Source organism: Dendropsophus ebraccatus, chromosome 2 (assembly GCF_027789765.1).
Source record: "Dendropsophus ebraccatus isolate aDenEbr1 chromosome 2, aDenEbr1.pat, whole genome shotgun sequence".
Lineage (NCBI taxonomy): Eukaryota > Metazoa > Chordata > Amphibia > Anura > Hylidae > Dendropsophus > Dendropsophus ebraccatus.
This window is the reverse complement of record NC_091455.1, coordinates 164162223-164189062: the sequence shown is the minus strand read 5'-3', so window position 1 is coordinate 164189062 and position 26840 is coordinate 164162223. Positions and strand designations below refer to the sequence as shown.

At 45.7% G+C, this 26840-nt stretch overlaps 1 protein-coding gene across 9 annotated transcripts in view; it reads right to left on the bottom strand.

Annotated features, from left to right (window-relative positions):
* The window catches only part of NEK10 (NIMA related kinase 10), a 156763-nt gene that overhangs the window by 119573 nt on the left and 10350 nt on the right, over positions 1-26840 (bottom strand). For 7 of the 9 annotated variants that reach the window (XM_069958651.1, XM_069958655.1, XM_069958654.1 and 4 more), the window contains exon 2: positions 914-1026. In XM_069958651.1, the coding sequence (XP_069814752.1) occupies positions 914-987 (74 nt within the window). In that variant the 5' untranslated portion in view covers positions 988-1026. Of the gene's footprint in view, positions 1-913; positions 1027-14235; positions 14340-14396; positions 14560-26840 lie in introns of those variants that run through there. The other 2 variants (XM_069958652.1, XM_069958653.1) reach the window with 2 other exon arrangements.

The following is a 26840-nucleotide window of genomic DNA, read 5'->3' as shown; positions in this document are numbered from 1 at the left end:
AAAATGAGAAATTTCATGGTGTAACTACATAATATTGAAAACATTTACAAGAACCTAATTCTAATTCAATGAAACATCTATTAGGGTATGTTCACACTGAGCAAACATGGCAGAATTTTGTGGTGGAGCTCTCTGTGGTGGAATCCCGTCATTCTCAGTGTCCTGCAATGAGTGAATGGGAGGGCATGCACGTCTGCTTCCTCCATTCTCCGCTCAAAGAAGCGACATGTCAAAAGCCCTTACCTTTACAGTCAAAAGCTTACTATAAATTTCTTGGGGGGGGGGGGGGTTGTTTCCAAAATGGTCTGGGGGGGGTACTTCTTATGTTTTAACACCTCAGCTCTTTTACATACCCAATATGGTGACTGTAAAAGACCCTAACAAAAAAAAGGCCTCAAAATCCACAGGGTGATACTTTATTCTATGTGACATGCCTTTGTGCGTGTCAAACATCACAAGGACACACATGGAATATTTCTAAAAACAAATACTAATAAATACTAATATTTGAAATTAAAATTCTCTGATAATTTGCAAGAAAAATATCTTTTTAAACTTCAACCCCACATTGTTTTAATTCCTGTAAACCACCTAAATGGTTAAAAAAAAATCCTAAATCCTGCTATGAATTCTTTGAGGGGTGCAGTTTTTAAAATGGAGGGATTTTTCAGGTTTTCTAGCATCTAGGCCTCTCAACGGTAACTTCAGAAATGTATTGATACCTATAAAAATTGGTTTTGAAAATGATCATAAAAAATTCACACTTTGCTACAAAGGAACCCATTCATTCAGATTAGATGAGATGCAGCACAAATTCAGCAGCACAAAATAGGAATCTGTATAATGTTATTGCTAAACACATAACTACAAGTGATAAAGAATTATAAATACTTTAACAGGAAGAATTACAAACCTTGAAGCTGCTCCTAGATTTTTCTTTTCAGAACTTTTTTCCGCTTTTTTCCCTTTCTCATCCTGATCCGGCATTATAAATGACCTCAGTTCATAGAACTGAATTTTCTATTCCTGAAATAAAAAATAGTAAACTCATTCAGAAGGATGGAGCACAACAATTGGTAAAACCAACTTGAGCTCATTCAATGACTTCACGGACATATCTTTCAAAGTTCTGTCAGTTCTCCTTTGGTTTCCCCTAAACAAAGAACTACAAATTGTAACTTCAGTGTTTACGGCGGGTCACATTGTGAGTGTCCGCTGTGCAGCAAATGTTGTTTGGGCTATGCCTGAAGATGGCGAGGTTATACCTAAGTCATCTTACACCTCTTTAGACTTTATAACAATAAGGTACTCATTGGCACTTGAGTACTAGACATCAAAATAGATACTGCTAGGGTATTTGGGAGTGTTTACATTTTCATTTCTTCAAGGTGGAGTATCACTTTAAATTTATAGAACCTACGGCGGATTTTGCAGCTATTTCACACTTAGAAGAGGTGTAATGTATCACAAGCTTGTCATGTGAACTAGTCTAAGTTTATCCTTCTGCTGTTCCTAGGTATGATAATGAGATGTCTACCGAACAGGGATAGGCAATGTGTACACACAGTATAGCTACGCTGAGCTCCTAAGCAACTATTTATTTAAGATTGTTTATTGTATGGGAAACATGTTTATTTAAGGTGGCCCAATAAAAGCATCTGGACAGGGTTGGTCACTGAATTCCTTCTATAGGGGCAGGCCACTACACAGCTTGGAACCAAAGTGGCAATGGAAACAACTCAATTCTTGTAATTGGAGTCATAATATTATTAAAGGAGAAGTCCGGGAAAATTCTTTATTTAAGTATTGTATTGCCTCCCAAAAGTTATACAAACCACCAATATACACTTATTACGGGACGTGCACATAAAGTGCTTGTTTCCCTGCACTTACTACTGCATCAAGGCTTCACTTTCTGGATAACATGGTGATGTCACTTCCTGGATAAAATGGTGATGTCACGCCCCGACTCCCAGAGCTGTGCGGGCTGTGGCTGCTGGAGAGGATGATGGCAGAGGGACATTGAGGGACACAGGGCACTGGAGGGACACTGAGCATCCCCCTGCCATCATCCTATCCAGCAGACGCACAGCTCTGGGAGTCGGGTCGTGACTAGAGATGAGCGAACCGTGTTCGAGTTCAAGTCGATCCGAACCTGAACGATCGGCATTTGATTAGCGGGGGCTGCTGAACTTGGATAAAGCTCTAAGGCTGTCTGGAAAACATGGATAGTCATTGGCTGTATCCATGTTTTCCACATAGCCTTAGGGCTTTATCCAACTTCAGCAGCCACCGCTAATCAAATGCCGAAAGTTCAGGTTCGGATTGACTCGAGCATGCTCCAGGTTCGCTCATCTCTAGTCGTGACATCACTATTTTATCCAGGAAGATCTTTGATCTTACAACATGTTCTTAAATCGTTGTTCGTCGTTCGCAAACGACGTTCTGACGTTCCGTGTAAACAATCGTTCACCGATTTAACCTATGTGTGAGATAGGCTAAAGCGATTGCAAAACGACCACAAAACGATTTTTCCGTATGATATATCATTCCGTCTAAACGCTGATCGTTATATAAAAAAAAATTGTTACTTCAAAATCGTTAATCGTACGATCAGGCGAATTATCGCTACCTGTAAACCCAGCATAAGTCATAGGGCTATATCAGGGTCTATTTACACAGGAAGATTATCTGACTATTAAGATTTGAAGCCAAAGCCAGAAGCAGACTATAAACAGAGATCAGGTCATAAAGGAAAGCCTGAGATTTTTCCTCTTTTTAAATCCATTCCTGGCTTTGGCTTCAAATCTTTGGCAGATAATCTGTCAGATAATCTTTCTGTGTAAATGGACCCTTATGGTCCATTTACACAGGCAGATTTATCTGTCAAATTTTGGAAGCCAAAGTCAGGAATGGATTTTAAAAGAGGAGAAATCTCAATCTTTTCTTTATGACCCGTTACCTGTTTATGGTCTGTTCCTGGCCTTGGCTTCAAAAATCTGTCAGATAAATCTGCCTGTGTAAATGCACCATTACATAGGGCAATATTAGCCAAACAGACTGACAATCTGACAACACTACGTAATAGGCCCAGCAATCAGCCGAGAAATCAGCTTGTTCTTTGGCTGATTGCATGGTTTAAGTCTGTGAAAAAATCCTCGTTCTTCAGCCCTGAGTAAGAAATAGGTGTTTAACGAAGTATATTAACAAAGGTCCACTAATAATAATAAAGTGGTTCCCCACAGGAAAAAAAAAAAGTTTTTAAATCCACTGGTGTCAAAAAGTTATACACATCTGTAAATTTCTTCTATTAAAAAAAAAAAAAAAAAAAAAGATAGTCCTTGAGGACTTATGCGCTGCTGTTTGTCCTGCAAGAAGAGCAGTAACAAATCACCATAGAAAACCTCCACTGTTCTGGACAGCTCCTGTCACAGAAAGAGCTGGCAGAAGAGCACTGGAAAGAATATACCACTTACTGCAGGACATACAGCAGTTGATAAGTACTGGAAAACTTGAGTTTTTTTAACCCCTTCTACATGTCAGCAATACATATATATATATTCGTTCCCGCTGCAGATGCCCGTGCAGCAGGAACGTAAATGCTGTATACATTCATGACAGTGAGGGGCTTCAGATGTGTGCAGGACCACTGCAGTGTAAGCGGTCCTACACACATCAGTGTGGCTGGAGCTGGAGATAATGGCCGCAATCCTGCAGATGCCTGTCATTAACCCCTTAAACTCCGCAATCTATAGCGATTGTGGTGTTTACGTAAGTCAGTGACAGGTTAAGCACGGGCAGGGGTAGGACACTTACTTCCATCCTGTTGGATCGGAGTTCTATAGATAGAATCTGCACTCAGTCAGGCAGGCTCTATGTACAGATCGCCAATAGTACTGATCTAAGCTACATCAGTATATGCAATCTACGATTACATGTTTAACTGTAAAATAAAAGTGTAAAAAAAAAGTATTATTAAAAAAAAAAAAAAAGGTTTTAAAAGTATAAAAAAAAACCCTTATAAACCCCCCAATAAAAGTTTAAAATACCTCCTTGCCCATTATAAAAATAAAAATATGTAAAAACAATATTATCAGAAAAAATTAATAAAAAGCAATCCAAAATTTTCTTTTACACCAATATGCTAATCTAGTCATCATGGTGGAAAAAAATTACGCCCCACCAAGTCCTGTAGGTGGAAAAATGAAAGAGCTATGGCTCTTAGAAGGTGGGAAGGAACATTGCACTAATTTGACCTGGTTATCCGGGCACTAGGGATGGTCCGAACCTGCCGAGGTTCGGGTTCGTACGAACCCGGACTCTCGGCAATGATTCCCGCTGTCTTAAACCTCCGTGCAGAGAGTGGATACAGTGGGAAGACCGCCTGGAAAACTGGGATACAGCCTATGCCTGTGGCTGTATCCCGGTTTTCCAGGCGGTCCTCCTGCTGTATCCACCCTCTCCACGGAGGTTTAAGACAGCGGGAATCATTGCAGAGAGTCCAGGTTCATACAAACCCGAACCTCGGCAGGTTCGGACCATCCCTACCGGGCACCAATGACCTTGGTCATGAAGGGGTTAAATAGATTTAAAAATCTGTACAACTTTCTTTTTTCTTTCTTATTCGCATTTTATTAAGAGTTTATAAAACAACAAACAAACAGAGTTACAAAACAACTAGGTAGGCCAAAACAAACGGCCGAATGAGGCACAAAAAACATTCTTATATAAACATACCCCAACAAGATTCCAAAGAGCCAATCTATAAAACTAGGAAATGTACCCGACACTGCCCGGGTATAAAGTGTCAGTGTGTTAATTAAATTTGTTCAAATCTATGCCCTTGTTGGTTTTTTTTTGTTTAAGGGGAAATCGCCAGGAGCCCTATATACCCCTTTATACGCTATATATCCCGACAGTTGTGCAGTTTATGTAAATTATGTAAATTGTAGCTTATGCACATTAGAAATAAACTAAAAACTTTAAACATCCTAAATCCCTAATAACCAAACTGAGATGTCATGTGATTAGACTGTATACAGAGCCTGTATACCTGTAGTGTAAAGTTTGCAGAAAGCCTGCAGCTTATAATAATAGGTGCATACACAATCCTGCATCATCATAATCTGACCCTCTTAGTCACTACCTTTCATTCTTGGTGAGGACAACACAGAAGAGGTTTCAAAGTTTCTAATACTGCATACCCCCCCCCCCCTTTGCAGGTAGCCTCCGGACTGCATACACTCCCCCCTGCAGGTAGCCCCCATAATGTATACACCCCCCCCCTGCGGGTAGCCCCCATACTCTATACACTCCCCCCACTTGCAGGTAGCCCCCATACTCTATACACCCCCTCGCCCTTGCAGGTAGTCCTTATACTGTATACACTCCACGCCACAGGTAGTCCCTATACTGTATACATCCCCCACATTTGCGGGTAGCCCCCATACTCTATACACTCCCTCACTTGCAGGTAGCCCACATACTTTATACACTTCCCCCACTTGCAGGTAGCCCCCATGCTCTATATACCCCCCCTTCAGGTAGTCCCCATACTGCCGCTGCGAGTTTGTCAGCAGCCCGCTTCGTTAACCCCCCGCCGCCCGAGCGTACACATCACCTGGTCCCCACTCCGGCTTGCTTCGGGGATTCCCAGCATGTCCTGCTCGGCCAATCAGTGCGCTGCCCCGCCGCAGCGCACTGATTGGCTGAGCTGGACGTGAAGACACCGGGAGCCCTAAAGCAAGCTGGAGCGGGGACCCGGTGATGTATACGCTCCGGCGACAGGGGGCTAACGGGGCGAGCTGCTGACAAACTTGCAGCGGGATGTTCATCCTGCTGCGAGTTTGTCTGCCCATAGAGTGTACAGGGCAGGGATCCGCAGCGAGAAATCCGCTGCGGATACACCTAGTGTGTTTGTACCCTTTCTGTATTTATTTCTGTGGATCTGTTGAGAGGCACCTGCCCTAGCAACCAATCAGATTCCAGCTCCCTGTGAAAATGAAAGTAGTAATCCTATTGGTTGCTAAGGCTTCCCGCTCCCCTCCTGTACATTTGGCAAGGACGGGACCTTCGCTGTAACCTTTCCCAGCACCCAATGTATCCCAACTTGGGGTCAAACGGTTCAGGCGTTTGGAAGTCTATAGAGGACAGACGGACAGACAGACGGAAAGACAGACTTTCATTTTTATTATATAGATACAGGAAAGTTATAGAAAAAAGAAGGACGAGAAGAAGAAAAAAAAGAGAGGAAGTTGGGGGGGGGGGGGAGAAAAGAAGTGAGGGAATGAGGAAGGGTTCATCTGCAGTAATAAAGACATCAGGGACAAATCTCTATAAATTTCTGGTGCCAGTTCATTAAAAAAAAATTTCCCCAGAATTCTCCACTTCTAAGGTGGGTTCACGGGACAGGCGGAGATGCGCGCGGCCACATGCGGGGACAAGCGACGAATTCCACCGAAACTTCTCTGCGCAGATTCCTCAATGTGAACCCACCCTAAGTGTTTATTCTTACAGACCTACCTGCCGAATAATAAGCTAAGTAGTAAGCTGAGTAAATGAGCCCTGATTTAGGAGATATATAAGGCTGTGTAACACAAGCAGTTACGCTAAAAGGCTATATTCCCACACAGTGTTTTTGCTCAGTATTTTGGTCAGCATAGTACAGAGCTAATGATGGTCAATGAAGAAATATTACAGACATATAGCAATACAGGCCTAAGGCTGTATTCACACACAGTGGACCATACGTATCAATCTGTCTCTAAAATATCAAACGATCATAGTCCATGAAAACTGAGCTGTGATTGGTTGCTATTTATTTGAGACAAAAAATTTGCTGCCTTTTTTAAGTTATTTCAGTTAGTTTTGTTTATTTTGTCCAGTAATGTTGCTGTCAGGTGTTTTTTCTCTAAAGTGAAGTATAGAAAAACAGCAACTTTTTTTTATATTTTGGGCATTGGTTGGTGAGGCAGCATTTTCACAAAATGTGCTGAGAAAAAAAATTTTTTTAACTTTTTTCATATGTTCCTCTCAGGAACTTTAAAAATTCATGTACAAAATAAATAAATAAAATTTAAAAAAAATCACAAATTTTCCTTTGAAAGGCTATGTGCACACTGAGCAATTCTCGAGGAATTGTAGCTGAAAGTTTTCAGGCAGAATTCAAGCAGAATTTAAGCCCCCCATTGACTTCTATAGGATTCCTCTAGCAGATCTACAGCAGAAAATTCTGCTCGGAAATTCTGCAGTGTGAACAACAGAGCAGAAAACCCATTGAACACAATGGGACTTTGCTCTGCACATTTTTTACGGGAGGAATTTCGAGCTGAATTTCGAGCTGAATTTCAAGCTGAATTCCTCGCCTTTTCCTCAGTGTGCACATAGCCTTAGAGTATGTGCACACTGAGGAAAAGGCGAGGAATTCAGCTTGAAATTCAGCTTGAAATTCCTCCCGTAGAAAATGTACAGAGCAAAGTCCCATTGTGTTCAATGGGTTTTCTGCTCTGTTGTTCACACTGCAGAATTTCCGAGCAGAATTTTCTGCTGTAGATCTGCTAGAGGATTCCTATAGAAGTCAAGGGGGGGGGGTTAAATTCTGCTTGAATTCTGCCTGAAAACTTTCAGCTACAATTCCTCGAGAATTGCTCAGTGTGCACATACCCCTAGGCAAACAGCTTGAGATGCTGCGTTCTCTAGAAATTGTAGGCTCTTTCCTAGAAGAGGCTCTGTCTTTTTTTTTTTTTCCCCCAATATTTTATTGGTTTTCGGCATTGTGACAAAAATAAGTATATATTATGAGAGGATGATAATTACTTAACAACATAAGATAAAAGAAAAAAATTACATTTCTGTAGTGTACAAATCAAACATAAAATGTCCCAAAAAGAGTCCCTTAGTATGTTCCGTAAAAGTTGAGAGGTGGGAAAGTTGAAGTCTGTGATGAGAGAACATCACCATATGCATATAAATTATGCTGTTAGAATGCCGTTAATAAAAGGAGGCTATATTATCCAATAATAGAACAGTTTCTTACTCGTATCTAATACCAGAATATCTTATAGAAAGACAATAGAGAGGCTCTGTCTTATAGCAGCTCACTCCTGTCGCCCAGGCACTTCTATGTGTGATGCTGAAATAGTGATATTTCATTCATTACAATGGAATTCAATGAATATACTGTATATATAGCAATGTTAAACATAACTGTGTCTATGCAACTGAATTGTATCAATGGACAAATGTAAAAGATGAAGAGGAGAGGTTTGCAGCATGCACACAATGATTTGTATGCAGCGGTTTTATTTTTGACAATCTAATCTCAGAGGGTGTCACATTGCCTCTTGTAAGCTGCCATCACATCTCATCAAGATTTCACACCACACATCCTACTTTACACATTGCATCTGCGCTCTATTTTTACCCATCTCATTTGAGACATGACATCAGTCCGTACTGTATATATCACATTCCGCAGCTCAATACAATGGAAGTCACATTACAGGCAGGTGTCAGATCAGATGGCAGCGCAGGTTCATATTCCCGGAGCAGCATACCACGAATATCCTGAAGACACAGAGACACCACAGAGATGGACACATTGGAGCCACATGTCTCACTCACTATAATGTGCGCAGAAGAAAAACGCCCTCATCATCCGGAGGGTGTAATCTCCTGCTGTGTGCTAATCCCTCATTAGCTGCAATCACATTTCCATGTATTTAAAGCAGCTCCCGGGTGTGGTATTGTGTAAGTAATTGCACTGGATTATTGGTCGCAGTACACATCATAATTTATTTAACCCCTTTAGATGCCTTATGGACATTCATCTGCTGTATTTTTCATATGTGATACATGTAAAATAATGGGAAATTATACACTGGCACTCATCATGTGCAGCAGATTCCATTGCCTACCTGAGGTCAGGGATTATTTTGGGAACAAAATGTAAAGAGCCCCAGTTTTCTAGAAAGCCCCCAAGGATGAGACTTCCAGGAGTAACTTCAAAAGTGGAGCAGAAAAACATTCCCAACTTTGTCAGTTCCATCAGATGGGAAGGAGATGTGTAATCAAACTCACTGCTCGGCCTAAAAACCAATGCAAATGACCTCCACATTGTTCCATGATTATTCTCTGGTGTACATTGGTATTAGCTTAGACAATTGGATGGAATGAAAAAAAAAAAAAAAAAAGAGTTGTCCCCATCACTGCACTTTCACCCTCTGGCTGCTTAGGCTGGGTTCACACTACATTTTTACAATCCGTTTTTCCAGCCTTTTTTTTTGCAAAAACTGATGAAAAACTGATGAGACAAAAACGGATGCAATTGTGTGCATCCATTTTGATCCGTTTTTCCATTGATTTCCATTATAAAAAAAGTATCAAAATGGATACGTTTTTTTTTTTTTTAACGTACATAAAAACATAGTCAACCTCATTTTTGTGTCCATTAAAAAAAAGGATCCGTTTTGATCATTTTTTTTTTTTTTTTATAATGGAAGTCAATGGAGAAACAGATCAAAACGGATGCACACTGCATCTGTTTTTTTTCATCCATTCTTTGCAAAAAAACGGATGAAAAACAGATAGAAAAAACGGATGCCAAGTTAGTGCATCCGTTTTTCCATTGACTTCCACTATAAAGGAAAACGGAGCAGCGACGGAGGGGGGGGGGGGGGGTTAACAAAAAAAATAAAATAAAATTTAACAAAAAATGTGTCCTGCGGGTGCTGCCCTAGGCACCGGACCACTGGTGCCTAGTGGCAAATACGGCCCTGGTCATAGGCTCTGGACAGGTACTGTGGAGTTTATGGGATTAATGGCAGGCAGCAGCATGATCACTGCTGTTTGTCATTATGCTGGCTCCTGGTACATTAATGTGTGCGGTACTGCTACTTACACTGAAGCAGCTACGCACACATTAAAACCCCTCCAGAAACTTCTATGGACGTTGAAACTGCATGGGGCATCGGAAACGTATATATATATTTAGACATACTGCTGATGTTAACAGGTTAACCTTTTGCGTCATCAGGAAACATATGGTTCAGAAACAGAGCCCACTCCAAATGTGGTGGGTACCAGCTGCTAGCTGCAGCTGGCACTCATTGTCAGTGGTCAGCATTGGATTTAAAGTAAACTAATCCGCTTGACTGTGCTGGTATGGTTCCCCGCAGCACAGTATACAGCTACTCTGCAGTAGAGATGATCAAACAGCCGCTGATGTTCAGGTTTATACAAACTCGAACCTTGGTATTTGACTCCCGCAGTCTTCCCGTTCCGTGGGGAAGGTGGAGGCAGCCCACCTGGAAAATAGGAATACAGTCTGGGCCATAGGTCGTATTCCTGTTTTCCAGGCGGGACTCAGGCTGTCTCCACCTTCTCCACGGAACGGGAAGACTGCGGGAGTCAAATACCAATGGTTTGAGTTTGTATGAACCTGAACATCAGCGGCTGTTCGATCATCTCTATTCTGCAGATCACGGAGCGTACCAGCCATGGCTGCAGCAGTAGCTTTACAGAGATAAAAAAGAAGTTTTATTATGCTGCTGGAAGCCAGGAGAGGGTCAGCAACTAGTTAGTTGAGCACGGGCCTTCATAAATATTGCACAATGTTTTGGCCTTCAAAAACTGCTAAAAAACCATATCAGGTTCTCACTGGAGTACTTGTGCACAATATTTCAATATTTTTTGTGCAAAATAAAAAAAAAAAATCACACATGATAAATGTGGCTAAAAAGTAGCCAACTTAAAGGGGTTATCCAGCACTACAAAAACATGGCCACAATTAAGCTCCATTTACTTCAATGGAACTGAGTTTCAAAACCCCACCTAAACTGGAGACAACAGTAGGGGAAAAGTGGCCATGTTTTTGTAGCACTGGATAACCCTTTAAATCACTCCCATAACATGCTCCCTATGAGCAAAAAATAAAAAATGCCGCAGCCGGAGTAAACTGCTGAAAAATAGCACAAACTGCCTCATAAATGAAGCACAAAATGTTACACCCTGCACAAAAATACAAAATACACACGAATAATAGCGCAAAAAGATTCCTAAATGTACCATTAAAACTAGTAAAACATTAGAGATGAGCGAACCGGGTTCGGGTTGGAGTCCATCCGAATCCGAACATTCGGCATTTGATTAGCGGTGGCTGCTGAAGTTGGATAAAGCCCTAAGGCTATGTGGAAAACATGGATATAGTCATTGGCTGTATCCATGTTTTCCACACAACCTTAGAGCTTTATCCAAGTTCAGCAGCCACTAGAGATGAGCGAACCGAGTTCGGGTTCGAGTCGATCCGAACCCGAACGTTCGGCATTTGATTAGCGGGGGCTGCTGAACTTGGATAAAGCTCTAAGGTTGTCTGGAAAACATGGATACAGCCAATTACTATATCCATATTTTCCACATAGCCTTAGGGCTTTATCCAACTAATCAAATGCCGAACGTTCGGGTTTGGATGGACTCGAGCATGCTCGAGGTTCGCTCATCTCTATATAAGAGTAAAAAAAACTGAAGAAATTTGCTGTTGTTCTCATTTAACTGACCGAAGGAGGAGAAAAAACACATACGTTTTATTGCAAGGTAAATTGCATAAAAAGGAACGCCCCCAAAAGGTGCTGAATTTTTTGGGGTCTTGTTTCACATTACATGAAGGCTGCTGATAAAACGAATAACTAGCCCCCAAAAAGGAAGCTGTATATGTGGAAAGTGAGAAAGAAACAACAATTTTTTTTTGCACAGGCCTATATACAGTATATACACACACACTGCTCAAAAAAATAAATAAAACACTTTAACAACACAATGTAACTTTAATTCAATAGCACTTCTGTTAAATCAACCTGTCCAGTTAGGCTGCCAGAATAGCCTAAAGGCCTTATTCCACGGAGCGATTATCTGCCGTATTCGGCCGATATCAGTCATTACGGCCGATAATCGTCCCGTGGAATAGAGGGCAACGATCGTCGGCTGATTGTTGCGTTGCTTGTTTTTCAAACATGTTGAAAAACATGCAACTATGATAGCAGCGATCTGCTGCCGTCGCTCCATGGAATACAAGTGGTGGCAGAGGACCGCTGCTATCCTCTATGGGCTGCCCACTGCTGGCGACACGTGGAATAGCGGCAGCAAGCAGGGAATGAGGAGCAAACGAGCGCTCACAGTGCTCGTTTGCTCCTCATGGTCCTTTTACACGGAACGATTGATCGTTCGTTTTTGCACGATAACGGTCGAATTCGAACGATAATCGTACATGTAAACGCAGCGAACAATCAAACGACGAGCAAAAAATCGTTCATTTTGATCTTTCAACATGTTCTCAAATCAACGTTGATCGTTCGCAAAAAATTCGCAGATCGTTCAGTGTAAACATTCTTTCAGCGATTTCACCTATGTGTGAGATAGGCTTAAACGATCGCATAGCGAATTTTCCGTACGATGCATCGTTCCGTCTAAACGCTGATCGTTATAAAAAACCATTGTTCATTCAAAATCGTTAATCGTGCGATTGGGCGAATTATCGCTCCGTGTAAAAGTACCATTAGAGTCGGCCCGTGGAATAGGGCCTTAAATGGACAGGTTAATTTAAGGGTCCATTTACACAGAAAGATTATCTGACAGATTATCTGCCAAAGATTTGAAGCGAAAGCCAGAAATGGATTTGAAAAGAGGAGAAATCTCAGGCTTTCCTTTATGAACTGATGTCTGTTTCTACTCTGTTTCTGGCTTTGGCTTCAAATCTTTGGCAGATAATCTGTCAGATAATCTTTCAGTGTAAATGGACCATAAATTGCACAAATTAAATGCTATGTGTAATGGTGCGTTTACACAGGCAGATTTATCTGACAGATCTTTGAAGCCAAAACCAGGAACAGACTTATAACAGGGATCAGGTCATAAAGGACAGGCTGGGATCTATCCTCTTTTCAAATCCATTCCTGGCTTTAGCTTCCAAAATCTGTCAGATAAATCTTTCTGTGTAAACGCACCCTAACGCAATGAAAATGTAATGTGAATGCCTCATTTAATTGCAGTTATTGCTCATTTCATTGCAGTGCTGCATCATTTCCCTGGAGGCTATGCTCACATATAGGGTCTCATTCACACGGAAAGATTATCTGACAGATTATCTGCTAAAGATTTGAAGCCAAATCCAGAAACAGACTATAAACAGAAATCAGGTCATAAAGGAAAGCCTGAGATTTCTCCTCTTTTCAAATCAATTCCTGGCTTTGGCTTCAAATCTTTGGCAGATAATCTGTCAGATAATCTTTCTGTGTAAATGGACCGTAGACAATGCAGCTAATGGTGATTTATCTGGCAGATTTTTGAAGCCTTGTCCCTGGTTTATAGTCTGTTCCTGGCTTTGGCTTCAAAAATCTGTCAGATAAATCTGTCTGTGTAAACGCACCATTAGATGGTGTCAGTGGCTGCTAAACTACAGCTGATAATGCCTGAAGGACCTACAGTGACTTTATACCTTTGTGTGTCATAAAAGGCTATACTGACACATAACTATCTACCAGGTATGTAAAAGACACTCCCCTGGGATCCATCAGGTCTATGGACGGATTCAATGTGAGCATTAGGTTGGGTTCACACTGCATTTTTGCAATATGTTTTTTGCAAAAAATGCATGAAAAAACAGATGCATCTGTGTGCATCCATTATTCCATTGACGAATCCGTTTTTTTTGACGGGCACAAAAATGAGGTGGACTGTTTTTGTGTACGATAAGAAAACGGATCCATTTTGATCCGCATTTTCATAATGGAAATCAACGGAAAGGCAGATCAAAATGGATGCACACAAATGCATCGACAAAAACGGATTGCAAAAAGGCAGTGTAAACCCAGACTTACCTGGTATTTCCTGGCCTATAAAGTAACCCTACTCTCCGTACACACTATACAAGGTGCGCATAGCGCCTTATGTCTAGATGGACCTGGGTGCCATCCCCCTCCCCTGGAAGCGTAAAGACCCTTTAAATCCAATACATGAGATGGATTGATGGAGTGACAGGACACTGGAAGCAATAATGCCCTATGTGGTGTAGTAGTACATATGGTGCCACTTACAGGACTCTCACAGTCTCCTATGCCAATACCTAGTTGTGGCAATCCTTACAGGTCTATGATATATAAGCTACTTTATGTCAATCATTTTCATTATCGTGGTACTGGGGGTAAGAAGGCAGAAAGGGGGAAGTATTCATGGGGCAGAAACTACCTGTGAAGCCCCGGCCGGCATGTGGTGGAAGGTCACCTGACAGGTGGTGAACACTACAAGGCTCAGCATGCACCCGGAGACCCACAGGCTGCGGAGAGGAAAGTTGTATCGTGGCAGCGCTGCCCGTCCCGCCCCGGCCTGGCAGAGCCCCGTGTACTCACATAGTGCGATGCTCGGTGGCCGCTCCGCGGGTCCCGGCTGCCGGTCTCCCAGGTAACGGTGTAAACAGTGACGACGGGACAATAAGAAAAAAAGCTGGAGTGACGCTGGGGGGCGGGGCCGGGCAGGCGCAGTCCGCACCGAGCCCGGAGCTGAGGCACCTGTAGTCACCCACCTGTCCTCCAGCGCCCGGGCACAGGAGCCCGCATCCCCAGCGCCCAGCGGTACAAGAGCCCACACCCCAGCCCCCGGGCACAGGAGCCCACACCCCAGCCCCCGGGCACAGGAGCCCAGATCCCCAGCCCCCGGGCACAGGAGCCCAGATCCCCAGCCCCCGGGCACAGGAGCCCAGATCCCCAGCGCCCGGGCACAGGAGCCCAGATCCCCAGCCCCCGGGCACAGGAGCCCAGATCCCCAGCCCCCGGGCACAGGAGCCCAGATCCCCAGCGCCCGGGCACAGGAGCCCACACCCCAGCCCCCGGGCACAGGAGCCCACACCCCAGCCCCCGGGCACAGGAGCCCAGATCCCCAGCGCCCGGGCACAGGAGCCAAGATCCCCAGAGCCCGGGCATAGGAGCCAAGATCCCCAGAGCCCGGGCATAGGAGCCCAGATCCCCAGCGCCCGGGCACAGGAGCCCAGATCCCCAGCCCCCGGGCACAGGAGCCCAGATCCCCAGCGCCCGGGCACAGGAGCCGCAGCCCCCGGGCACAGGAGCCCAGATCCCCAGCGCCCGGGCACAGGAGCCCAGATCCCCAGCCCCCGGGCACAGGAGCCCAGATCCCCAGCCCCCGGGCACAGGAGCCCAGATCCCCAGCGCCCGGGCACAGGAGCCCAGATCCCCAGCCCCCGGGCACAGGAGCCCAGATCCCCAGCCCCCGGGCACAGGAGCCCAGATCCCCAGCGCCCGGGCACAGGAGCCGCAGCCCCCGGGCACAGGAGCCCAGATCCCCAGCGCCCGGGCACAGGAGCCCAGATCCCCAGCCCCCGGGCACAGGAGCCCAGATCCCCAGCCCCCGGGCACAGGAGCCCAGATCCCCAGCGCCCGGGCACAGGAGCCGCAGCCCCCGGGCACAGGAGCCAAGATCCCCAGAGCCCAGGCATAGGAGACCCGGGGAACAGGAGGCCACAGCCCCAGCGCCCAGCGGTACAAGAGCCCACACCCCAGCCCCCGGGCACAGAAGCCCAGATACCCAGCCCCCGGGCACAGGAGCCGCAGCCCCCGGGCACAGGAGCCCACAGCCCCAGGGATACAAGAGCCCGCATTGCCAGTGCCCACACAGGAGGCCACATCCCCAGCGCCCGGGCACAGGAGCCCAGATCCCGGGCATAGGAGACCCAGCCCCGGGGCACAGGAGGCCACAGCCCCCGGGCACAGGAGCCCAGATCCCCAGCCCCCGGGCACAGAAGCCCACACCCCAGCCCCCGTGCACAGGAGCCCAGATCCCCAGCCCCCGGGCACAGGAGCCCAGATCCCCAGCCCCCGGGCCCAGATCCCCAACCCCCGGGCACAGAAGCCCAGATCCCCAGCCCCCGGGCACAGGAGCCCAGATCCCCAGCCCCCGGGCACAGGAGCCCACAGCCCCAGGGATACAAGAGCCCGCATCGCCAGTGCCCACACAGGAGGCCACATCCCCAGCGCCCGGGCACAGGAGCCCAGATCCCCAGCCCCCCGGCACAGAAGCGCACACCCCAGCCCCCGGGCACAGGAGCCCAGATCCCCAGCCCCCGGGCACAGGAGCCCAGATCCCCAGCCCCCGGGCACAGAAGCCCAGATCCCCAGCCCCCGGGCTAAGGAGCCCAGATCCCCAGCCCCCGGGCACAGATCCCCAGCCCCCAGGCACAGGAGACCCAGCCCCAGGGGTACAAGAGCCCGCATCCCCAGTGCCCAGCGGTACAAGAGCCCGCATCCCCAGTGCCCACACAGGAGCCCAGAGCCCGGGGCACAGGAGGCCACAGCCCCCGGGCACAGGAGCCCAGAGCCCGGGCACAGGAGACCCAGCCCCGGGGCACAGGAGGCCACAGCCCTCGGGCACAGGAGCCCAGATCCCCAGAGCCCGGGCATAGGAGACCCAGCCCCGGGGCACAGGAGCCCAGTTCCCCAGAGCCGGAGAGCAAATAATAAAATTGGTACTGGTGCTTAATACACTGTGTGACTATGTCCCAATCAAAAACCAAGCCGCTGACCCGGTATCCACATCGTTAATAACCACAGCAATGGAACTGTAATCCAACTTGAAGTTGCAAAAATATTTTTATCTTGTACTTGAAATGATACAAATAAAGTCTTTCACATAAATAACATAAAGAAAGTCACCACAGTGTAACGGACGGACAGACGCCAGATGGTCTTCGCACCATGATCCGGTGCACAGCAAGTCTCAGTCCTTACGAGGCTCTCACCCTCTGGGAAATGATGACGCAGAGACGTACGCTACGTTTCGAGGGAGGAGCCCTCTTTCTCAAGCGCTGATAGTAAGTGATCCCACCACCATATTTATACTAAATACGTAATGAATAACATGTCACTATAAAAACAAAAAATAACAAATATTTTGAAAACAAAGTAACATCATTACACTTACTAAAAACAGGGCTATAACTATGTGCATACACTCTTAATTTCTAAACTTACATAGTTTTAGTTCTAATTGCACTGATATAGCCTATTCTTACGTCATTTAAATAGATGAAATATACTCTCAACATTCTGAAATACATATAAAGCGCTCAGCTAACCTCACTTGCATTTTCTACAAAAATACGGAAAAGTTACACATTTCGTTCAGTCCTTTGGGGGCCACGCAATCCAGTGTATATATCCAATATGTTTCTTTTTGGAGTAACCTTTTTCTCATATCTGCTTTACTCCCCATTGTAATTTCCTCTAGAATAACCCATTTGAGGTCAAATACTTTGTGTCTATGTTCGTGGAAATGTCTCGCCACTGTTGTTTCTCCAAAACTTTTTTTCTCTTTTATGTCACTAAAGTGGCAGTAAAGATGAGCTTACTAGCTTTGTGGAACATTTGAATTGTGCTCATGAGCTGATAGAATTTACCGCAGAAGCGGATGAAAATGTGGTACGGTACCTAGATGTCGAGATCATGTTAAATGATGGACACCTGGATACCAAACTATACCAAAAAGAGATGGATCGTAATAACCTTTTGTTACGCACTAGCCATCATGCCCCTACAACTTTTAAGGGTATACCCAAAAGTCAGTTAAACGGAGAGTGAAACGGATATGTACAGACAACGAGACATATAAGAGACAGAGTAAACAGATGGCCGAAAAATTATGTGACAGGGGCTATAGACGTAACGAAATAAACAAAGTTGTCATGGAGGTCAATGCTATGTCAAGAGAAGACCTGCTAGAAAAAAAGAACAATAAAAAAGGAAGGGATAAAGATAATATAATGTTTATTTCTAAGTACGATAGTCATGCTACACTGATCAGAAAAACTATAAATAAATACTGGTCATTATTGGCGTTTGATGATAAATATGGTAGACTCTTTAACCCCTTAACGACATCGGGCGTAAACTTACGCCCTCGCGCCCTGGTACTTGGCGTATCAGGGCGTAAATTTACGCCCGATGTTTCCCCGATCGCTGCGTGTTCACACACAGCGGTCGGGGAAGATGGCCTGCTATAAATCATAGCAGGCCATCTTAGCTTCACGGCACGGGGGGTGGTTAACACCCCCCGTGCTTACGATCGCCGCTATTGGCTGATCAATTCAGATCAGCCAATAGCGGCGATCGGAACCTTTCTGGGTCATCGGCGACCCGATGACCCGGAAAAAAATGGCGGTCGGTGCTGTCCGAGGACGGCACCGACCGCCATTACTGTAAAAAGTAATGGTGATCGCCGTGCCACCGGCCCGATCGCCGTGAACGGCCGGCCGGCCGTTCACGGCGATCGGGCCGGTGGCACGGCGATCAGAGTCCCACAAAATAGTAAATACCTGCCCTGGACCCCTCAGCTAGGTAGCCGAGGGGTCCAGAGCAGGTATTTGTACATTACTCACCTGTCCCGGGCTCCTGATCGGCGTCTTCCGGGTTCGCGGCGTTCTCGTCTTCGTTCGGGTCTTCGGCTTCTTCCGTGACGTCACGTTCGGCTTCTCTCGGCTATTTTCGGCTCCAGCGTCGGCTCTTTCCGTATTTTGCGCTCTGCTGCCCCCTAGCGGCTGATATGTGTAATACACTTATCAGCAGCTACAGGGATATTCAGAATGTAGAATTTTTTTTTTTTTTTTTTCAAATTTTTTTTTTTCTATTTTCCGCACCCTATCGCCGCTGAGTGTTGATCAGCATCGCACGAAAGTGCGCTGCTAATCAGCAACTCCTCCTTTTTGGCGTAGGGTGTTTTTTTTCTATATCCTACTGCCACGGTCTGCTTATAAGTGCCGCACATAAGTGCGGCATTTAGCAGCAACTCCTTTGTTGGCGTAGGTTTTTTTTTTTATACTTACTGTAAAAAAACACGTAAAAAACACTACATTACACCACACTACATTGAATAAAGTTTGACACTACACCACTATATACCCCATATACCAATCCCCGTATAAAGACGGCCCCCAGGGTGTTTTCGGCGTCAGAGGGATACGTTATTATTACCTCCGACACCGAAACAGCCAGTGAGGATGAATGGGGGGATCGTTCTTTCCTCCATTCATCCTCATCATCCAGTGACGTGTCTGGGGGTAGCGTAGCGTACGCTGCCCCCCAGACACGTCTTTTCCGCCAGTACCGTCCCAATAAGAGATGACGGTATGGTGTGAAATTCTACAAACTGTGTGAGCGTACCTCTGGGTACACTTACAGATCCAGGGTACGTGCACACTGCGGAATGGCGAAGGATAACCCTTTGTGCATTCCGCAGCTGGCACCCACCGGCGGACTGATGGAGGCGCATGTCTCCACCCGTGTCATAGACTCCATTCTATGCACGGGCGGAATCCGTCGTCCATCCAAAGAATGAACACATTGGACGGAGAGCGGAATCCGCCCGTGCATAGAATGGAGTCTATGACACGGACGGAGAGGTGCGCCTGCATCAGTCCGCCGGTGGGTGCCAGCTGCGGAATGCACGAAGGGTTATCTGTTGCGATTCCGCAGTGTGCACGTACCCTTAGAGTGTATGAAGGAAGGGACACTCGAATCCAGCCCCCAGATGCCCCCTCCCCCCCCATCCTCCGAGTTAGTGGGGAGATCGTCCGGGAACTGATCTTCCCACTGCTGGATAACGGTCACCACCTGTACGGGGATAACTTTTATACCAGCACCCCCTCTTCCGGTCCCTCGCTGCCCGAGCTACTGTAGCTTGCGGCACGATCCGAACATATCAGAAGTAGTAATAGAGCCCTAATATTTAGCAGCCATGGAGCGGACCCAGCGCTTCTGGATATGAAGGACCCCGTATCGCACCAGGACAACATTTTCCAGGTGACGTCCCCCACACTGGAGAAAGGGAGACCCCAGAAGAAGTGGAGAGTGTGGCGTAACAGGGGGATCAGGAAGGACACCATTTTCCAGTGTGACACCTGTCCTGATCACCCCGGCCTCTGCATACTGGATCGCTTCAAGGCGCACCACACGTCACTGGGGTTCTACATTATCTAAATTCTGTCCCTTATTCCTATTTCAGGGGTCACGTTGATCCAGGGATTATTCTGATCGCCATTATGGAGTCAGGAAGGAATTTTTCCCCTGTGATGAGGCTACTGTCGTCTGCCTTACGAGGGTTTTTTTTTGCCTTCCTCTGGATCAACACAGGTTGAATTTGATGGACACCTGTCATTTCCAACCTTATAAACTAATAATTGGCCTAATACCCCCAAATAAATTAGAATTGTCCCTTTTCCCCAGCTAAATAGGTATGGCCGCCATTCCCATTAGAGGATGCCATGATGCAATTACAAAGCCTCTGTGCGGCCAGGACAGTAGAAACCCCCCACAAGTGACCCCATTCTGGAAACTACACCCCATAAGGAATCTAACAAGGGGGGCAGCGGGGATATGGCCCCCTGGTGACGGCCACATTTGGGACGTGAAAATGAAAAAAATTGTATTTTTTATTTTCTCGGCACATGTTCTACGTAAGTGCCCGTCACCAGTGGGGTCCATATGCCCACTGCACCCCTTGTTAGATTCCTTATGGGGTGTAGTTTCCAGAATGGGGTCACTTGTCGGGGGTTTCTACTGTCCTGGCAGCACAGGAGCTTTGTAATTGCGACATGGCCTCCATCCTCCATTCCAGCCTCTAAATGGCGCTCTGTCCCTTTGGTGACTTGCCCTGTGCCCATATGGCACATTATGCCCACATGTGGGGTATTTTCGTACTCAGGGGACACTACCCTACACGTTTTGTGTTCATTTTCTTTTTTAACCCCTTGTGGAAATGGAAAAAAATCAAGGCTAGACCAACATTTAGTGTAATTTTTGTAAAATTTTTACTCTAAATCATTAATCTTGTCATGTATTTTCATTTTCACAAGGGGTTAAAAGATAAAAAAAAACATTTAATGTGTAGAGCAATTTCCCCTGAGTACGGAAATACCCCACATGTGGACATAAAGCGCCATGCGGGTGCAGGGTAAGCCTCCGAAGGGAAGAAGCGCCATTTGGTTTTTGAAGGCTGGATTTGGATGGAATGGATTTCGAGGGGCCATGTTGCATTCAAAAGGCCCCTGTGTTGCCAAGACAGTTGAAACCCCCCACAAGTGACCCCATTATGGAAACTACACCCCTCAAGGAATGTAACAAGGGGTGTAGTGAGCATATGGACCCCACTGGTGACGGGCACAAATGTGGAACAATGTGGCGTGAAAATGAAATATTACATTTTTTACACTATAATGTTGGTTTAGCCTTGAATTTATCATTTTCACAAGGGGTTAAAAGAGAAAAAAACACACAATATGTGTAGAGCAATTTCCCCCGAGTCCGTAAATACCCCACATGTGGACATAAAGCGCCATGTGGGCGCAGGGCAAGCCTCCGAAGGGAAGGAGCGCCATTTGGATTTTGGAGGTTGGATTTGGCTAGAATGGATGATGAACGCCATGTCGCATTTACAGAGCCCTCGTGCTGCCAAAACACTGGAAACCCCCCACAAGTGACCCCATTCTGGAAACTACACCCCTCAAGGAATCTAACAAGGGGTGCAGTGAGGATATGGACCCCTTGATGACGGGCACATTTGTGCCATGAAAGTGAAAAAATGAAATTTTTCCCTTTCACGTCACATTGTTCCACATTTGTGCCCGTCACCAGTGGGGTCCATATGCTCACTGTGCCCCTTGTTAAATTCCTTGAGGGGTGTAGTTTCCAGAATGGGGTCACTTGTGGGGGGTTTCCAGTGTCTTGGCAGCACGAGGGGTCTGTAAATGCGACATGGCCCTTGAAATCCTTTTCAGTGAAATTCAGCTTCCAAAAGCCAATTGGCGCTCCTTCCCTTTGGAGGCTCGTCCTGCGCCCCCCTGGCACTCTATCGCCACATGTGGGGTATTTCTGTACTCGGGAGAAACTGCGCTACACATTTTTTGTCTTTTTTTGCCTCTTATCCCTTTAAGAAAATGAAAAATTGAAGGCTAGAACAACGTTTTAGTGTAAAAAATAAATTTTTCTTTTTTCACGCCATATTGTTCGGAAAATCTGTGAAGCACCTGTGGGGTCCAGATGCTCACCGCACCCCTTGTTACATTCCTTGAGGGGTGTAGTTTTCTAAATGGTGTCACTTTAGGGGTGTTTTTTAGGTTTTGGCACCCCAGAGCCTCTGCCAACCTGAAGTGGTACAGTCAAAAATGACCAAATATAACGGAGGCGTTGAAATTCACTAGGCGCTCCCTTATATCTGAGGCTTGTGGTTGCGTCAAATAGCGCAATAGGGCCACATATGGGGTATTTCTATAAACTGCAGAAACGGGGCAATAATTATTGGGGTGCATTTCTCTGGTAATAGGTTTATAATTATGAAAAATATTGGATTACAATAAAATCTCTGCACAGAAAATTAAAATTTTCAAATTCCTTACACACTTAGCTTTTATTTCTGTGACTCCCCTAAAGGGTTAAAACACTTTCTGGATATGCTTTTGCAGAGTTTGGGGGGTGCAGTTTCTGAAATGGGGTGCTTTGTGGGGCTTTCTAACATACAGGCCCCTCAAATACACTTTAAACCTGAACAGGTCCCTAAAAATATCTGATTTTGAAATTTTACTGAAAATTTGGAAATTTGCTGCTAATGTTTTAAGCTTCCTATCGTCTAAAAAAAATGAAAGATAGTTTAATAAATGCCGCCAACATAAAGTAGACATGTTGCTAATGCTATTTAATATATAATTTATGTGGTATAACCACTTTCTGTATACGCAAAAAAGTTTCAAAGTTGGAAAAATGCATTTTTTCACATTTTTTCACATTATTTGGGTTTTTTTCATAAAGATTTGTTATGAGTATCGACTCCAATTTACCAGAAATGTAAAGTACAATATGTCACGAGAAAACAATCTCAGAATCGTCCGGATAGGTAAAAGCATCCCGAAGTTATTAATGACTAAAGTGACACTGGTCATATTCATAAAATTTGTCTCTGTCATTAAGGCCATTTCAGGCTCTGTCCTTAAGGGGTTAAACAAATTCCATACTTTGTTTATAAAAAGGGACAGTCTATTGCTGATAATGTTATTAGGTCAGATATTGGAAAAACAATAAGGACAAGACAGATAAAGATGAGATCTTGTAAAAATGGTACTTTCCCTTGCTTATCCTGCCAGAATTGTAGCAGCATCATAAAAGGTGGCTTTATATGCCATCCACAGAATGGTAATCAAATTATATTGAAGGGAATGTTCACATGCAGAACCAGCAATGCGATTTACATGTTGAAATGCCCATGTGGGCTTGTTTACGTAGGTCAGACGTCACGAGAAGTGCGTATTAGAATCAATGAACATAGGTCAGCGATTCGTACTTACGCACAGAAATTGAAACAGACTATAGAAAGTGACATAAAAGAGAAAAAAAGTTTTGGAGAAACAACAGTGGCGAGACATTTCCACGAACATAGACACAAAGTATTTGACCTCAAATGGGTTATTCTAGAGGAAATTACAATGGGGAGTAAAGCAGATATGAGAAAAAGGTTACTCCAAAAAGAAACATATTGGATATATACACTGGATTGCGTGGCCCCCAAAGGACTGAACGAAATGTGTAACTTTTCCGTATTTTTGTAGAAAATGCAAGTGAGGTTAGCTGAGCGCTTTATATGTATTTCAGAATGTTGAGAGTATATTTCATCTATTTAAATGACGTAAGAATAGGCTATATCAGTGCAATTAGAACTAAAACTATGTAAGTTTAGAAATTAAGAGTGTATGCACATAGTTATAGCCCTGTTTTTAGTAAGTGTAATGATCTGTTACTTTGTTTTCTAAATATTTGTTATTTTTTGTTTTTATAGTGACATGTTATTCATTACGTATTTAGTATAAATATGGTGGTGGGATCACTTACTATCAGCGCTTGAGAAAGAGGGCTCCTCCCTCGAAACGTAGCGTACGTCTCTGCGTCATCATTTCCCAGAGGGTGAGAGCCTCGTAAGGACTGAGACTTGCTGTGCACCGGAGCATGGTGCGAAGACCATCTGGCGTCTGTCCGTCCGTTACACTGTGGTGACTTTCTTTATGTTATTTATGTGAAAGACTTTATTTGTATCATTTCAAGTACAAGATAAAAATATTTTTGCAACCCCAGAGCCGGAGAGCCACAGCTTGGGGCCCATTGGTATAACAATACTTGTACACTTTGTTTGGCGGTGAGGAAGAGCAGGCTGTCAGAGCTGAATGTGAACAGTTGCCTAATCTGATGTACCTAAAATATGTAGAGTGCAATGGCAGAATTGACGCACCACTGGGAAGATTTATCAAACATGGTGTAAAGTAGAATTGGCCCAGTTGCCCCTAGCAACCAGGTTCCACTTTTTATTCCTCACAGATTCCTTGGAAAATGAAAGGTAGAATCTGTGGTTGCTAGGGGCAACTGAGACATTTCTACTTTACACCAGTTTTGATAAATCTCCCACCGTGATTTATGTTTCACCATGGATTCCACTAGAGAAATACCATAGAAGTCAATAGCTCCCCTATGACATTCTGGTTCAGCTATCCCAACCCCCTCTCACCCTCCTCCCCTAGTTAAAAAATACAAAGTATTGTCTGTGTTCTATATGTCAAGACTGTTCTGACTGCTTTCCGCCCTCCTTTGTTACAACAGGTTAAATTTGGATTGTACTTGTTTTTTTTTTTCTTTTGCCTACCTGAAAATATGCCTGTACAATCTGTTGTTCTCTTTCAAATGTACTTTTGAATAAAAAGAGTTTTAAAAGAAAAAATAAATAAGTCAATGGGGCTTTGAATTTAAAGGGAATCTGTAAGCACCTGGGCTGGTCCGAGGTGCTGACAGTGTAGTGCAGATGTGTGTCCCACATTGTCTGGGCTCCCATTCTTTTTGTCCTTGGTGCTATAGTTTGTCACCAATCCGTCCTGTTAACTTGGTATCAAGTGTCATAGAGGTGTAGCAGTGAGGCCTTCCTGCCGCACATTGGCACGCCTCACCACTACTGCCTCCTCCCTGTGTTGGCGTGGCTGGTCATTGCGGCCCGCCCTCCTGCTTCCCAGGCTTGTGCCTGCTCCCTGGAGCATGCGGCCTGCGCGCTCCCGTCGGCATTAACGCGCATGCGCTGTAGTGCGGGGGGTAGCGGCGCAGGCCTGCGCCACCCCACCCCTCTTCGCACTACGGCGCATGTCCGTTAACACCGTCAGGAGCGCGCAGGACACACACATCCAGGGAGCAGGCGCGAGCCAGCAAATGGCCGCACACGGCCCGTGCCAGCAACGGCGCATGCGCGCATGAAGATTCTGTCACCGGCAAGCAGGAGGGTGGGCCGCATTGACCAGCCACGCCAAACAATGAGGAGGCAGTAGTGGTGAGGCGTGCCGAGGTGTGGCACGAACGCCTCGCCACTACACTTCTATGACACTTGATACGAAGGTAACGGGACGGATTGGGGTTAAACTATAGCACTGCGGAAAAAAAGAATGAGAGGCCAGACAATGTGGGACACACATCTGGACTACACTGTCAGCACCTCGGGACAAGCCCAGGTGCTGACAGATTCCCTTTAGGGTAGCTTCACACCTGCCGACTCGCAGCGTAAATCTCGCTGCGAGTCTGGCAGGTCCTGGCAGTTCCCTGTCACTACATACTCTCAGCAGTCTGAGAGACGGGGGCCAGTTCCAGCCTTCCTCTTGTGACCGTAAGCAAAACACTGCTTGCGGTCACAAGTGGGAGGGGGGCAGTGTGGTGGCAAGGAGGGGCTCCGAGGGCCCCCCCTTGCCAGCGGCGCAGTCACGGCGGCGACCGCGGTTGCTATGCCACTGTCTGTATATACATTACCTGTCTCCTTGCTGCACTGGGTCCCGGGTACAGCTCTTCCGCCCAGCCAATCAGTGTGTTGCCCAGGCACAGCCACTGATTGGGAGGGCGGGAGAGCAGGACGCAGGGACCCTGTGCAGCAAGGAGACAGGTAATGTATATACAGACACATCGGAGCAGGAGCCAAAGGGGTTAAGGGGGCGGCAGAATTATATACTCGCAGCGGTCTTTCAGACAGCTGAGAGTATGTAGTGACAGGGAACTGCCAGGACCTGCCAGACTCACAGCGAGACTTACGCTGCAAGTCGGTAAGTGTGAAGGCACCCTTAAAGTGCTTTTTCCCCTGCACTTACTACTGCATCAAGGCTTCACTTTCTGGATAACATGGTGATGTCACGACCCGACTCCCAGAGCGGTGCGGGCTGTGGCTGCTGGAGAGGATGATGGTAGGGGGATGCTCAGTGTCCCTCCAGTGCCCTGTGTTCTTCAGTGTCCCTCTGCCATCATCCTCTCCAGCAGCCACAGCCCTCACAGAGTCGGGTCGTGACATCACCATTTTACCCAGGAACTGAAGCCTTGATGCAGTAGTAAGTGCAGGGAAAAAGCATTTCCCGTAATAAGTGTATATTGGGGATTTTTATAACTTTAAGGCTGGGTTCACATGCAGTATATTTCAGGCAGTATTTGGTCCTCATGTCAGGTCCTCATAGCAACCAAAACCAGGAGTGGATTAAAAACACAGAAAGGCTCTGTTCACACAATGGTGAAATTGAGTGGATGGCCGCCATATAACGGTAAAGAACTGCCATTATTTCAATACAACAGCCGTTGTTTTAAGATAACAGCAAATATTTGCCATTAAATGGCGGCCATCCACTCAATTTCAACATTGTGTGAAGAGAGCCTTTCTGTGTTTTTAATCCACTCCTGGTTTTGGTTGCTATGAGGACCTGACATGAGGACCAAATACTGCCTGAAATATACTGTGTGTGAACC